Source organism: Uloborus diversus, chromosome 2, assembly GCF_026930045.1.
Source record: "Uloborus diversus isolate 005 chromosome 2, Udiv.v.3.1, whole genome shotgun sequence".
Taxonomy (NCBI): domain Eukaryota; kingdom Metazoa; phylum Arthropoda; class Arachnida; order Araneae; family Uloboridae; genus Uloborus; species Uloborus diversus.
This window is the reverse complement of record NC_072732.1, coordinates 43,445,800-43,462,383: the sequence shown is the minus strand read 5'-3', so window position 1 is coordinate 43,462,383 and position 16,584 is coordinate 43,445,800. Positions and strand designations below refer to the sequence as shown.

The following is a 16,584-nucleotide window of genomic DNA, read 5'->3' as shown; positions in this document are numbered from 1 at the left end:
GGGGTGCCCCCTTAAGGGCGGGGGGAGGGGTTTGGGGGGTAATTTTCCTTTTTAGAGGGGTTCTTGCTTTGTTTGAGTACTCCTCCTCCCCCTAAATATTTCTAGTCATATGCAAATTTTGAATAAAGAGTCCTCTGAAGCAAACAGGAAATTCATTTAGTATCACTGCTCTAATAGTAAATTGATCTTCATATTTTCAACATCAAAAATAATACTCTGTTTCTAGTGTGGTGTTGATCTATAATGGGGTCAAGTAAAGAGAAATGTGACTTTTTTCACGAGTTACGAGACACGTATTGTTGTGAAATATAAGATAGTTAGGAAAACCGTTGACATTTAAATGGTTCTAATTAAATTAGAGCATAAATAAATCCTGGAGAGGAACAAATATCAGTTTTTAGTGCCAATCGTATAAAATGTTATGCACATTAAGATTTTTTCTTTTTTTAACCGACTTCAAAAAAGACGTTCTCAATTGGTGGGAAATGTTTTACGTATGTCCCCCGTAAACTCGAACATGCATAGACCAATTCGGAAATGTTTTTTTTTTCTTTCTTCTCATTTGAAAAGGTATATACTTCCCAGGTGATCCTATGGTCATTAGGTCAGTGTATCTGAAGATGAGATTCTTGAAAAATCACGAAAACTCTTCAAATTCTAAGGGCAAAGTTAAAGCGATTTCTGTTGCATTTTTTTCGGAGAGCATACTTTGATAAAGTTAAACTGATGATGAAGATAACTTTCTTTGTTAATTAATGGCACATTTGAAAAAGCTTTCTTCACAGTCTTCGGAAATCTTCGAGACGCTGTGCTCTATTTTGCTAATCTTAGCTGTTTCATACTCCTGTGCTCAACGCTTTCTCACTAGAGATGTACGTGTTCCACCCTACGTACTTATTTTATATTTATACCACTAAAAAGCAAAAAATAAATTGCTTTCAAATAAAAAAAACACCGACTTCAAAAAACAAAGAGAAACTAAAAAGCAAAAAATAATTGGTTATACTTACATACGATTTCCTACCCAAACGTATAAATCAAATTTATATTACAATTCCAGTACAAAAATCAACTAAACTAAACACTCAAATATAAAATAAAAACTGATTTTAATTGCTATATGATGAATTATTTTAATACCTAACTTATTATATACGATCTCTTGATTTTTAATAACCAGTTGAAGTCAGGGCCTCCTATTAAACTACTACCTAACGTAACTGACAACCCACCAAATCCTGAGTTAAACATTAATTTAACAAAACGCGAAAGTCTTTAAATCTAAACCTACTCAGTTACGTTAGGTAGTAGTTTATAGGAGGTCCCGACTTCAACTGGTTATTAAAAATTAAGAGATTGTATATAATTAGTTAGGTGTTAAAATCATTCATTGCATAGCCATTAAAGTCAATGTTTATTTTATAATTGAGTGTTTAGTTGATTTTTGTACTGGAATTGTATTAAAAATTTGATTTATACGTTTGGGTAGGAAATCGTATGTAAGTATAACCAATTATTTTTTACTTTTTAGTTTCCTCTCTGTTTTCTGAAGTTGGTTGTTTTTTTATTTGAAAATGATTTATTTGTCTCGATTTTTAATGATTCTACTGTTAGGCTGTTGTTATTTTTATTTTAGTTTCTTATTATTTTTTAATTAACCTTGTAGTGGTAATAACAAGAGAGTGTCCCTTTAGGCCGGATGTAGAACATCCATAATTTCAGGGTGTCCTGGGGTTTCTCCCCCGTGAAATTTTTAGAAATAAAAAGATATAAAAATCTGTATTTCGAGGTTTTATATGGGGTAATTGATACTAAAAATATGAAGAAAAATAGGCAAACAAAGTCTTTTAAAAGTTATGCATTCTTTTGCAAATCAAGATCAATCAAAATAAAAATTGCTTGCTCCACAAATCGTTGACATTAATCGATCAGAGAGGAAAAACGAGAGAGGAGAAAAGAGAAGCACATCGTCATTTGCTCATATTGGCTTTTAGTATAATTTGCATTTGTTCATCCCCCCCCCCCCCCGCATTTCATCAAATGCCCTATAGTAAAAATTGTTCCAAATGGTTTAAAAGAAATGGTGTAGAAATTCAGAAAATAAGAATGAAAGAGTAATATTCTGACCATTTGGACAATCCATACTTAGTTTTCTTGATAAGAGACAAAATTGATGAACTTTTTAAGACATTTCAAAAACTTAAATAATTTTCAAAGACTTTAGAACAGTTGAAATTATTTAAAGCACTTTATTTGTACTTTTCAGAAGTTGATTGCACATTCTTACAAAATGATTATAACTTTGTAAGACACACCCGTTTTAATTTTAAAATAAATGTATATATATAACGAACTATCTTTCAAAACAAACAATTTTTTTTTTCAATCACAAGTAGTGCAGAAAATGAAATAGAGTAGAGTAAGTGTTTTTTCCCCCCTCATGCTTAAGATATTATTTTTGCCGATAAGATATATTTATATTATAAGACATGGAACATATCAGTCACAAAAATTTATCTTGAAAAATATGCTACAAAAACGTCCGGCCACTTCCACAGCTCGGAGAACCCCCCCCCCCCCCCCGAGACTGGTTTTCCGGAAAACCTTAGGGTCCCCCTTACCCAAACCAAGTAGTTCGATTATACTCCAACCAATAAAAGCGGCCTGGAAAAAACCATTGCATTACTTTCTCAATACACCTTGTATAACCAACCATATACAAAACAATAAATTTTTGCCCAAAAACTGTATTTTGATCACATATTTAAAGAATTATTGTGGGAAATAACTTAGCAATCTAATACGATATTCACACTAAATGTGTTGGATATGCCTAATCAATGTTTCTAGCCAAATTTCAGACATAAAAAGTCATTTTACAGAAAGTAAAAAGCTTAACTGGTTACAAAAAAAAGCAAACATCTTCTCCAATTATGACATTGAAAAGAAAGATTCTTTGGTTCACAATATGTTTCTTTTATAATTTCATCAAGTCTTTTAGTAAAAAATATTATACATTGTGTAAAACATATGTATCAGTTTTACCAATTATTTCATATTTAGATTTTTAAAAAAAATTCCCATTCACTTTTTGCATTTTTTTTTTTGTAAAATACCCAGTTTTTGAGTATTTTACAAAAAAATTATATCATAACCAATCATACCCAGTTTTTGGGTATTTACCCAGGCCTTGGGTAAATACCCAAAAAATATTTACCTACCCGCTGGATATTTACCCGATCCACATCACTAAATCAAAGAAAGGTTTTTTGGCTCATTTTTCTTCCATCATTCGTAACTAGTTACGGTTAAGAATTGGACATAATGGGTGGTTCTATGCCCTACTCGGGCTCTCCTAACAACCCCCTCCCCCCTTTTGTTTGGTAACTTAGGTCAAATGCACTCTGCATATTACTATACTAGTATTTGAAGGTATTGTTGAACCACGTTTAGTGTGGAAAGTTGGCAGGCGGCCAGCTAGGACTATCATCTCCTCAATGGTCAAACAGTAAGACATTTTATTTTCTGCTTAAGTTTATTTATTTATTTCAGCTTTATCAATCAGACATAATTGAAAAGTTGAGTTTCTCATTGCAAAACGCTACATGGACTGGCCACATTGTCACACAAATTTCGTTCTAAGGATAAAATTATCAGTGAAATAATTTGTCGCTTACTTGTGGTTCTAAAAATTTTTCATGGCTTCTATGATTTTACAATTTTTGATGGACTCTGGCTCAGGTTGCACAACAAACTTCTTCCTGTTTTAGTGATTTGTAACAGAAGTGTATCTTCAATAAAGTCTATGTAATTTCAAAATTAGTTAAGAAAGAAGAAACTTTGGTGAAGGATTCATGACTTTTACTGCAAGCATTTTATGGTCGGATTTTTTTTTCTTTTTACTTTTAAGAGCTTGATACATAAAATGGGATTTTTTTGAAAGGAGAAACTGCTGCAGACTTGTTTAGGAGAAGGGTTGCAGGGTTAGAGCAAAGAAGAGACTCCCGGAATCTTTGAGATTTTGGCTCAGACTCCTTTACCGCCAACTCATGGAATTTTAAAGCCTTTGACTCTTGACTCCAGTTCCTTAAACTCAAAATCAGTCTGACTCCGACTCCACTGCCCTGTTAAGGAGTAGAAAAGTTTCCTTTCGAAGCAAGAAAACTAACTTTTTGAGTGTTGTATAAAATGCATACTTTTCAAGTTTTTAAACTTGTCATCTAAAAGTTAGCTCACCTGAAAAACTAAATAAAGACAGGATTTCTAATTAGATAGCAATTTCAGATTTAATTACCGTCAATTTGCGGATTGCCATCAACCTTATCAGTGGTAGCCTAATCTCCCCAATCATTCAAAATCTTATGTCTTCATTATTAACTTTTTCTCTATCACTGTGTTTCAAAATTTATCAAAACAAAACTTTTTATTGTTTGTAAAAGATATTCTGCCTTTATGTGTGGCGTCACATCAGACAGCACATAACCCTACTTTGCCCTCAAGCCTTGAGGTCATTTTGGCTCAGCAGTTAAAGCACTGGGAACTTTGCATCACAAAGATCAATGGATCAAACCCCGCCACGGACACATGTCGACATGCGTATATCACACATGATAATACTACAGGCTGATATTTTAAAGTTCTTATTTAAATTTATGTTCAAATCTCAAGGCCCAAGAGACCAGTAACACAGCCACGGGAGAGGTTTTGGGGTTAAAACCCCTCCAAGAACTCACATTCATTCCCCCTTCCCCTAGCTTAAAGAGTGGAAAAAATTCTAGCGTAATAAGTTTTAATAAAATAACTAACTGCACTCAGGAAGCAATTAGAATATACTTTGCAGTTCTTCATTCATGTAATATTTTGTTATAAGCACTCCATATGGTATACTAAGAGCTAAAACGGTCTTGCAATGCAGCAAAAATTATTTTTAGAGAAAACTAGAGATAGGATGCTTATCACTCTGGATTTTCTGTGGCTGCTTTCCAATTCTCACATCGAGAGATCGAAACCAAACTCCACCTAAGTCAGCATGATGTCAATACGGATAATTATTTTAAAGCAAGTGATGCAAATGAATAATCGCTAAGCTACTTAAAGTGTTTGGTTCGCATTAGAAATGAATAAGAAAGAAAGTGAATTTTCGGTTTTGAAAACCCCTCCCAGAAGCTTTTCTGGCTGCGCTACTACAAAAGACTGGCTAAAACGTTCAAGTTATGAGAAGTCCCTACAGCCCGCTCAAAAGTTTGTGACTCCAGTGAAAACTCTGAGACAAAGGAATATTTGAGTACGAGTCAGCTCTTGATATTTCAAATTCATACAGGCTACGAATTATTAAGAGTTGACTGTACTAATATAGATTTGGAATGCCAAAAAAAAGAATCAAAGAAATAAAAACAAAATAAGCTTTTTAATACATAAAACTGTAATAAATTTACAATAATCATTTCATGTCACGCTTCTGGCGACCATAATTTAAATGTCCGATCAAAAGAAGCAGTGGCGATAAAGCGGTCGTCACTTGATATGTCAGCGCCCATTACTTTACCATCATGCCCGCACAATGTTTGAATAGGAGTCCATCCTGGGTGAGACCATACCTAAAATAAAACAGGAAAAAATGTGATAATAATTATTTAAGCAAATACAATTTTAATGAGCTTTTGCATGAATTTCATAAGTAAGATTAGGATTTGTGAATACATGTATTCTACACAGAATATGAACTGTTTCTTGTTTTACTCACAGTAATATCTCACAATCAATAGTTCTTCATTTTTCAATATGATGGCTTTTTAATGAACAAGATTTCTTTTTCAATGAGTAGAAAAAAAAAAGAAAAAAACGAGCTGATGTGTGCATCACATGACTTTTTTTAACACCAATTTAATGATAATCATGCCTTGGAATAAGCAAAGAAACACTAAATATTTTCACCCCTAGTTTCTTGCGAACCGAAGCAAAAAAAAAAACGTTTTACACAGATTTATTTCCCCATTATTGGCAATTTTAATGTGATTCAGTGGTTAACTTTTTAAATATCACCAACATTGGCCAAATTAAAACCAGATTTAAAAATTAAAAAAAAAAAAAATGCCGAATATTTCGCCAAGTTGGCGACAAAACTTGGCGACCAAAAGTTTGGCAATATATCGCCAAGTGTTTGACAAATTATAACACCACTTGAGTTAGCATTGAAATTAACAATGATTTCCCCCCAAAAAGGTGTAAAAGAACCCCTTAGGAACATCCAAATGCAACCAAAAGGGAAGATGCACAACTAGACCCCAATGGGAGTCTATGTACTAAATATCAACTTTCTAGGACATACCGTTTTCAAGTTTACATACGTACATACACATATGCACATACATACGTACATACGGACGTCACAAGTTAACTCGTTGTAATTAACTCGGGGATCATCAAAATGGCTATTTCGGGTGTCTGTATGTTCCTAGGTATATATTCACGTGTGGTCGAGTCGAAAAAAAAAAACTCAACATGCAGTCGGGGGTGAGCAAAATGGAAATTAAGGCCGATTTTTGAGTGAAAATTTTTATGCAAATACAATACTCCCTTTTTTGTAAAAGGAAGTAAAAAAAGGAATTTTTAAATAAGAAGTCAACACACTAGAAGTCATGTAATTAAAACATCTTTAGGCAAGTTAAATATCAAGAGGAAGAAGAAGAAGAGAAAGGAAAAGTATATTGGAAAAAGCACTATTGGAAAAAAATATACGTACCTTTAGGGAATTGTCGTATGAAGTTGTAATCAAGTATTCTCCATGAGTTTCTACAAGAAAATAAAAAACAATAAATGCAAGTATTCAAATGCGTAAATAAAGCGGAAAACAAGCGAAGTTTGAATTGCTGCAATTCACAGAAAGTAAAAATATACAACAATGGGATCTTGCTTTTTGTAGAAAAAAAAAAGAAAAGAAAAAGTTTCAAGAAGAAATGCAACCTTACTTTCAAAAAGTACTCTTGACACTAGATTTGTATGTACAGATATTGTGTATTCACACTTTTGTCTTCTGAGGTCCCAGATTTTTACAGTGTTGTCAGCACTTCCTGTTGCCAACTGATAACTGCATTTAAAAGGAAGAAATAAAAATATTGAGTAACAGAAGAGAATACAACTTGAAAAGTACTTCAAAATTATTTTGAGAAGTATAACTTAAAGCTTTAGACAAAACACTTAAAAAAAGCACAGAAATGTTACCATTGAAATTAAAATAAATAAATAAATAATAACTTTTACAACAAAGAAAAATAATAACATTCATTTTATAAGATTTTTGACCTTGAACTATTATTCCTAAGTCCCAAATTGATTTCATTAATAGCGCAATTCTTGAAAAATTTCCTGTGCGTAAGCTAAGTTCTTTATTTTTTCCAGCTACCAAAGCCTTCAAAAAATAATGCTGTTGGGGAATATAATACATGCTTTAATATACTATTAAAGCATAACAATTAACCTCATATTCAATTAATAATTACTTGAATAAAATAAAAAACTTCGCATTACGCACTTCGAGAATCGCCCAACAATCATTCTGAATAAACACAAATTTACCTCCATTATTAGTACAGAAAAACATACTTTGATAAGTTCTTACTGAATTTATATTCTCAGCAAAAAGAATGAGACTTTTTTGCTACAGCAATTAACACTAACAGAATTGTAACAAAATGGGAATTTTCCCTGTGACAACTGTTTATTCAGTGTTGTCCCGAAAAGGTTAAAACAAATTTTATCTTTACTAATAAAAAAGCTGAAAGTCTGGATCTCTGCCTCTCTGGATCTCTGTCTGGATGTCTGTTACGTACATAACGCCTAGACTGTTTGGCCAATTTTAATGGAATTTGGCACAAAATTAATTCGTAGGATAGGAGTGAGCACATGGAAGCCATTTTTTTTTTAAATTCGATTTTGTTTTTTTTTTATTTCAATTTTAAGAAATTTTTATCGAGCAAGTTATCATAATGTGGTCGAGTAAATTATCATAATGTGTGCAAGCAAATTACCATAAATGATCGATGAACGTAGCAAATTGGAGAGAAATTCATCATCCATTATTTGTAAATACACAGGCGAACGAAATGTTCTTTTAATTTTGTACTACCGGCAAAGCCGTGCGGGTATTGATTGCTAGTGTAAAATAAAAAAACTCAGTAAGTCTTACCCATTTGGCGAAAAACAAATGGTGAGCACAGAATTTTGATGACCAGCAAGGAACATTATGCATCTTCCTGTTCTTAAATCCCAAACTCGACCAAATGAATCCATTCCCCTGAAAACATATATCATAGCAAATAGATATTTTAAAAAATACTATGGCATAGGGGTAATTAAAATATCAAATTGAGTCAAACACATTTATAAAAACAAATACAGTTACTGTTTTTGAAGTAGTCTCGTGGATACAACAATTGTTAACTCGTGGATATAACAATTACAACAAGGTCAACAGTTATGCTAATTGCTAACAAAGCTTCAAATCACCTTCTAAGGATAATGAAATATGCACATTACTGATGTAGATAAAAATAATCTTCACTCATCTAAGTCCACCTAACAAATTCTCAATATTTTATTATTTTCAATACTTTTATTTCAAATTTTGTGCCAAAGAAAAGTGTGAAAACTATTTATTTTATTACTCAATACATTTGCATGTGTGTGACAATTTAAGGAACTATTATGTATCATAATATGAAATATTAACTTAATACAAATCATTATTTTAAAAAAACAAGAACATCTTTCAAAAAGTTGATATTTCATATTATGATACATAATGGTACTTAATATTTGAATTTATAAAAATTCGAAGCCAAAGTTAAAAGTCTTGGAATAGAGCGCAAATTTGTGCATCAAAATGTCTCATTTGTGCAAATGGATTGAGCAATCATTATTTTATAATTGATTAAGGAAAGAATATATTTAACTTTACAGTTTATTTTAAACACAAATTCCCTATTTTGTTTCGTTCAACAATGATTGAAAGATGATTGTAGTTTATTTCTAAAAGGAATGGATACAGGGCATACCATTACTATGCCAATATGTCTGTATGATGACAATGAACTAGATAATTCAAGAAACATTCTCAAACAAATATCCTAAACACAGTTTTGGAAAAATAAACTGATAAATGAGCTCAATAAAAGCATCAAAAGAAGAAAGATATACTCAATCAAATTACAGATACATTTTGAAAAACCGGACTAACTGATTTTCAAAAAATAAATTATTTTTTATTACTTACTGCTTCTAAATACGAATTACTGTCCTAAGGTTCAAATTTAAATATTTTGATAGAATTTTTGTTACTTTGCATGTTAATCATTAAAATGATGAACAGCTACTGATTAAAGAACTTTTAAATTTTAAATTAAAGTATGTATTCATTCATTTCAATTTGAAAACAATACGTTAAGTGAGAAGAAATCCTACTTGCATTGAAAGACCATTTGGTGAAAACGTTTGCAAGAACCAGATACTGTTAGAGATAAAAGAGACTGTCAACATTTTTAAATGGACATATTTGGGGGAAATAGTGAGTTGCATTGTTTAAGTAGGAATATATTGAAAAACTGAAAAGTTTCAATAATCATTGACATCAGAAGAAATATTGGATACTTATTTCCCTTTCAATATTACAAAATATATGATTAGAATGAAAGAAAAGACAAAAAAAAAAAAAAAGTTCATATTACATTACATAAGTTTTGTAATCATAACATGTTTAAAATATTTTTTAAAAAACTAAAAATATTAAATGCATAAAAATATATTACCCTGTTGCAATTAGGGAACCATCACATTGGAAACTTGCATCATAAACAGGTTTACTATGACCTTCTTGATGTAAAATTTCTTCTTTAACTTCTAAATCCCATAATCGCCATGAATTGTCAAATCTATGTGAATTGAAACATAACATTTAATTTCATGACAAAACAAACATATAGATTGAAACTGCAAGTAATTTTGTTATTCAAATATATCTCTTCAAAAAAAAAAAAAAAAAAAAATGTAAAAAAGGGAAAAAAATTAGCCAGTGACTAAAATAGCAACCAAATGAATTCCTATTGCTTGAAATATTTTCTGTAAACTAGTATTTTGTCTCAATAAGTTATTACATGGCACATGACACTAAAATGGCTTGATTAACACTAGATTGCACAGAAAGCTAGCTAAACAGTATCATTAGTTAATCCTAATTTTAGACCTCTTTCATTGCAACATTAAGAATTACCTTTTATACAGGTTACCTTTGCCTAAGAAAATTTTTTGTCTCTTGGAAAGCAAATATCAACAAGTCTTATGAACCATATGCCTTATTTGTACACCATATGAATAAAAAGTATAGTTTATGAAGCAAACTTAATTTGTAGAAATCATGCAGAAAGAAAGGGAGATCTTGATCACTGGAAAAAAGAAAAAAAAATGAGTTGTAAAATTGTCGCCATTTTTTTAATGCCAAAGTTTAGTCAATGATGTGTCTTCCTCTTCTCCATGTTGATATTTGCAGAATTAAACTACTATCAAAAATTTGGAGAGAGCATCCATAAGCTCACATCTTTTTTGCATTGAAAGTGGGGTTCTTTGTAACCTCCAAACACATCTGCATTTTTTTTTTTTTTTTTGCAAATTTATGCTTTGTTTACAGTGTTGATTTATTTCTTGTGTATCATTATTTTCATAAAGCTTTAAAATTAGTGCCCAGGAGCAAAATTATTGTATTATGCATTAGGCAATGAGACAATTCCATGGCAAGGGTTTCAGTCAATATCAGAGATATGCAAAGATCATTCGCTTTTTGTTCACTATTAGATACATATGTTTGTTAAGCCACCAAATGGCCATTTTGGATGGTCTATTAACAAATTATGGCAAATTATTCAAAAACTTTTGTTAAAGCTAAAACATACATTTAAAAATATTCAAATAGAGACTTACTTCTCTCATTTGGCAATTACACCAATGCAATAGTTTGGTCACATCTATTGGAGAATGTAAGGAAGAATTTTACCTGTTTTCCTTATCAGCACTCTCACTTATAATTACTATTACTTCCTGAAACCAACTGTTTGCTGTAGTTTGAACATCCATTTTGCTGATTTCATAAGAAAACTTTGGTGTTGAGGTAAGTGGGAGTTTTACACATTAAATTTAACATGCAAATGTCAATTAATTTGGGCTAATAAAAATTAAAAAAATTATATATCAGAACTCTGGGATTTATAAGCTAAAACCTTGGAATTCTATATTAGTCAAAGAAAAGGTTCCCTTCTGTAATTAAGACTGAAAAAATTTAAAGATTAATATTCATGATGATTCAAAATTTGTAATTAGCTTTATATTGTCTTTAGAAACAACTGAGAACCTAAAATTATTTGCATCAGTGCAAGAGAATGGTGAACATACCAGTTTAGAAACTGCTATTTATTGCATAGCATTACACTGTTACACATCCCCCAAGCTATTTTTTTTATTGTTGCAATGAAAAGTGGTCTAAGTTCCTTTGGATCAAATGCATTGGTTTAGCACTCCTTGCAATTTGGTGGCTGCTAATTAATTCAGTGGCTGCTGCTCTGCATTTAGTATCACTATAGATTTCAAAGCTCTAAATATTTTCCTGAGTAACTCAGTAGCTCTTCTTTATTTAATATTTTAATTAATTTTTAGTCTATACTCTGTACACCCTAGACAGTTAAAAATTAAAAACTGATATTAATTTAAAAAATCTTAATATAAATTGGTGAAATGTGAATTGTAACTTAAGCTGGCATGACAATCGTTAAATATTACATGCTTCAAAGTTTAAAGCATGTCACGCAAAATGTTAGTCAAAAATGTTAGAAATGTACATTAGTCTACAAATAATATTACTAACCAGAAGTCTTTAGAAAAACATTTACTTACACACAAGTAGCTAAGAAACGCCCAGATGGATGAAAAGAAATCCTTGAAACACGATGTGGTTCATGACCTTCTAAATTTGCAATAGGTTCATCACTAAAATTGAACACATAATATCGAGTTTAATGTAAGACAATGTTAATGGAAGGGAAATAAAAAGCTAAAAAAAGTAAAGAGATATACCTACAGGTAATTTTTAATATCCATTAATAACATAGACATTTTTAAAAAACTGTTAGCGAGACCGAGTGCAGTTTATATTAAAAAAGTTTGGGGAGTTGTTTCAATAACAATAAGCAAACAATAATTTTATGATGAGTCAGTTAAGATGATCAAATTTTAATTTTATAATGTGGAAATGAAAAATCTTGGCAAGGAATAATTCCTTCAAAAATTCATTAACTTTCATTTCACTACATAGCATTTTGTGACGAAGTCTTAAATTTAGTCATGAAATTTGGAAAAGCATGTTTTTAGAACAAAAAGGATCCTAAGTTGAAAAGTGCAGATCCAGCTTCTGGCTGTGGAGAGGGTCATTTCCGGAAGAGGAGGAGGTCATACGCATTTCTCATTCTTGGTCATAAATAGGTGTAGTGGGCAAATTTTTCAAAAAATAAGTAGCCAAATGCAGCTTTAGACAATTGGAGAGAAATCATGCCCCCCCCCCTGTTCTGGGCCTATGTCTGTAAGTTGATAACAACTGCTCTATTAATGCTCAGCATCTATTACTCTTCATATATTGTAAGTTAATGGGATTATAAAAATAATAAAATACTGAGAAGCAGCCATGTTGACATTAGATAGATATACCTAAAACCAGTGTATAATAAATGACTAATCAAAGTTTGGTCAAAGAAAACAGAACTTTTACGAGGGCATTTACGTTTTTCAAAGTTGGGCATTGAGTTCACAACAAATTCAACTGTGAATTTTAAAATATAAGTTTTTCCACACTGGATAGAAGTTCAAGTTATTAAACTTAGCAGAATTTTAAAAATTAAAATATGATTTCAACTTAAAAATAAAGTTAGAAAATTTGAAAATATAAATAAAACACGGTCTGGACATTTTATTGAAATTGCTGATCCTTTTAAAATGCAGGGACGATTATACCCAGATTTCAAACATCCAGAAAAATTTGCTCCTTAACAATATTTACATAACACCTTTAGTTTCATGGAAATTAAAAAAAAAGGGGAAATCCCTACAAATAGGTTACTTATGATTCAGCAAGTAATGTTGAATCAATGCTCTGTTTATTATCTTTTTTCAAAGAGGAAGATTAATGTTAAATGTGAATGTGATTCTAGACTCACAAAGTATCGTGAATATAAAAATAACTTTTCTCAAGAGTACAATCACAACTGAAAATGAAAATAATGAGTTCAATAAGTAAAGGGACAAAGGGGTATTACCTCTTTAAATCCCACAATTTAACGGCTCCATCCGTGGAACAAGAAGCCATGCAAACACTTGTGTCAGATTGTGATAATGTTGCCGAAGGATGAAAGACTATTGAACCTACATTACAATTGTGACCTAAAAAGAAATTGATTTCATAAATAGATGCCGATCTCAAACAATGCAGAAAATACATGAAATAAGTATGAAGTTTGATTCAATAATACACATTATTCCATTTCATAAACAAATTCATCTCACTAAGACGAAAATAGTTAGTAAAACCTACTGAGTTATCACTTAATAATTTAACACTATGTTGAGTCAACTGAACTATCTTAACAACAGCATTAAAATAAAAATAACATAAGGCCTCTTAACATAACAGAACTTTCTGTTTATTTTAAAAACATGTTATTTTTCCCTAAAAAACTTTTTTACACTAAGTTAATAAGGCAGCAACTATTGTTTATGCAATCAAAAAAGCATAAAAAATGAAAATATTCCAAAATGTTCTAAATAAAATACTGTGTAATCTTTTCTCGTTTTTCTTTAACAAAATTTAACAAGAAACTTAAAAATTTTAAAAATGACAAGTTTTAACTGGGCAGATGAAATTTACATTGAAAAAATTTTCGAATTCATCTTCACATTGATAATATTAAAGTGATGTACAAGCAGCAACTGAAAGAGAATGAAAAATGCCAGTTGTACATAAATATATTTTAAAAGCATGATTGTGTGTGTGTGTGTGTGTTTTTTTTTTTTTTTTGAGCAATCATGATTGCTTATTGCTTTCATTTGACTGTTTTGATGTCCTATGATTTTATTTTCCTGCCAGTACTCTCTGCAGCATCGCCGTCGACCGAATCCTCACAATGCTGCTCCTATAGCGAAAGCAGTCTCCAGGTTGCATCCATATCCTACACACACGCGCACATATATATATATATACATAAATACACCTACACACACAAACACACACGCATACATATAGACACCTACACATACAAAAACACATACACACAACTACCCACACATTCATGCCTGCACACAGACACAAACACATATGCCTACACACATACATAACACCCCCACACACTTATGCCTGCACACAGACACAAACACATGCCTACACACACATACACATACCCCTACACACAAACACACATACCCCACACACAAACACACACGTCTACATACACACACTTGTGATTGCGAAAAACATAATTTGAATTCAAGATGTCAAAATTCAAGTTAATTTTTCTTTCTTTTTTTTTAACATAATGTCTACAAGCAATTTACATTTTCAATTTCAGCTTACCTCTCAATGTCCTAATTAATTCACAACCAGGGACAGTCCATAACTTACAGAGGCCACTCCTAAAAAAGAATTTTTCCTTGAGTAAAAAGGGAAAAGTTTATTTTCCATACAACTAATAGATATTAAAAGCTTTAGTTTTTCGTTGTCCTAATTCAGGAAAAATATTTTACTCACATAACTGGTATTGTTTATCAAGAAACTTAAAACTACAAATTATTTGCATGCATATAATTTTAAAATATAATTCTTAATTGAAAAGGGGAGAAAAGCATTTTAACCTATTATACAGCCAAAATATATGATGAATATGTATTAGAGAAGAGGTAAATCAAATGTTGATCCCATGCTATTATTAGCTAATTTAAAAATTTCATGTAGATTGTCACAGTTTGGGGGTTAGGCTGTACACTAAATTAAGGCTCCAATAAATACACGTTGATCTGTCACAATTATGACATTTCTTTCTTTTATTTATTTGGTAATGATTGCTAGTTTGATTTTTTATGTTTTGCAAATTTCCTACTAAATAGATTGTCTCAAAATATAATAAATAAACAGAAAATAAATTTTTTCTCAAAATTTTAAAGTATCTGAAAAAGTAACAACTGTAACAATATAGTGAGTAGTCTGCTCATGTTTTTTAGCGTAAAAATAATGGCAATGTAATGCTGATAAATATGTGTTAGCTGAAATCTTTCTCATTTTTATTGTTTATTCCTTCTTTTTTGTTGTTCACAGTAGGATTTAAAAATGGAAAGATGTTCCTAACTTCAACCTTAGGTCACCACTGTATAGAGCTATAATATTTTTAAAAAATATTTGATATACTAGGAAAAAATATTTACTTCAGCATCAGTTCAAAGAATGAATGACATTGAACATAATATTCCAGCACAGAATACAATATAATAAAGTTTGAAAAAAATATTAAACTACAAATAGTTTTTTTTTTTTTTTTTAAAGAAAGAAAGAAACATTAACAACATTAGCATAAAACTTGCATGGTTAAAACAAACGTACCAGGATGCGGTTGCAAGCATGTTACAATCTGGGCTAAACTGGCAAAAGGACAAGGGCCTTGTATCTCCAATCTGACTGCAATTTATGTTCAAAGACTAAAAAATACACATGGTCCATTAATCTCACAGAAATATATATATATATATATATATATATATATATATATATATATATATATATATATATATATATATATAACATTTTCAATAATAAATACACAAGTGTCAACAACTATCTAAAGTTGAGCAATAACATACTTCCTAAACGTGAAAAAAAGTAAAATTTAAGTGCAATAATGACAGTAATAAATATATTTTCAAATTCTTTAATGTAGTAACAGAACTAATTAAGAAATTATGAATAAAAAAAGGATATTCTGAATGGCATCATTTGAAAATTATTATTATTATTATTTATTCACTTACTTTTTAATTTCATGAGAAATAATCATTTGAAATATTTTTTTAACATTTTTTTTTTAAATTCTGTCAATGCTACATGTCTAGCTTTTGAGTTTTCACTTGTAACCTCAGCTACTTTCATTAAAAAAAAACTTATGCAATTAGATTTTATTTATACATTTTTTTTTTTTCAAAACTCCTTAATGCCCCAGGAAATAATGCAAAATTGTAATTACTGCAAAAAGATTGATACTTTTAAAAACTTTTCAAATAAATAGTTACCTGCAAATAGTCTTTTACAGTGGTGGTAAAAAAAAAATTGCATCACCCGCGCCGCAAAGGAGAGGAATATCATCCCGACTGCATTCAACACAGTCAAGCATCCCGTATACCAGATGATTTGGGGATGTATATCTGATCAAGGAGTTGGTGGGCTTCACTTTGTGCAAGGAATAGTAAACGTATATTGGGTTTTTGGAGGAGAAATTGCTTTGTACTATCCAGGAT

General features: G+C 30.7%; 1 protein-coding gene across 1 annotated transcript in view; it reads right to left on the bottom strand.

Moving 5' to 3' along the window:
* Positions 1-5,440: 5,440 nt before the first annotated feature.
* LOC129217000 (U4/U6 small nuclear ribonucleoprotein Prp4-like) overlaps positions 5,441-16,584 on the bottom strand; it is a 33,217-nt gene continuing 22,073 nt past the window's right edge. Inside the window, exons 8-16 of the mRNA XM_054851227.1 lie at positions 15,677-15,771; positions 14,657-14,715; positions 13,347-13,470; positions 11,935-12,027; positions 9,804-9,926; positions 8,186-8,293; positions 6,969-7,087; positions 6,743-6,792; positions 5,441-5,597 (exon numbers count right to left, since the gene is read on the bottom strand). Of these exons, the coding sequence (XP_054707202.1) occupies positions 5,451-5,597; positions 6,743-6,792; positions 6,969-7,087; positions 8,186-8,293; positions 9,804-9,926; positions 11,935-12,027; positions 13,347-13,470; positions 14,657-14,715; positions 15,677-15,771 (918 nt within the window). The 3' untranslated portion in view covers positions 5,441-5,450. The remainder of the gene's footprint in view (positions 5,598-6,742; positions 6,793-6,968; positions 7,088-8,185; positions 8,294-9,803; positions 9,927-11,934; positions 12,028-13,346; positions 13,471-14,656; positions 14,716-15,676; positions 15,772-16,584) is intronic.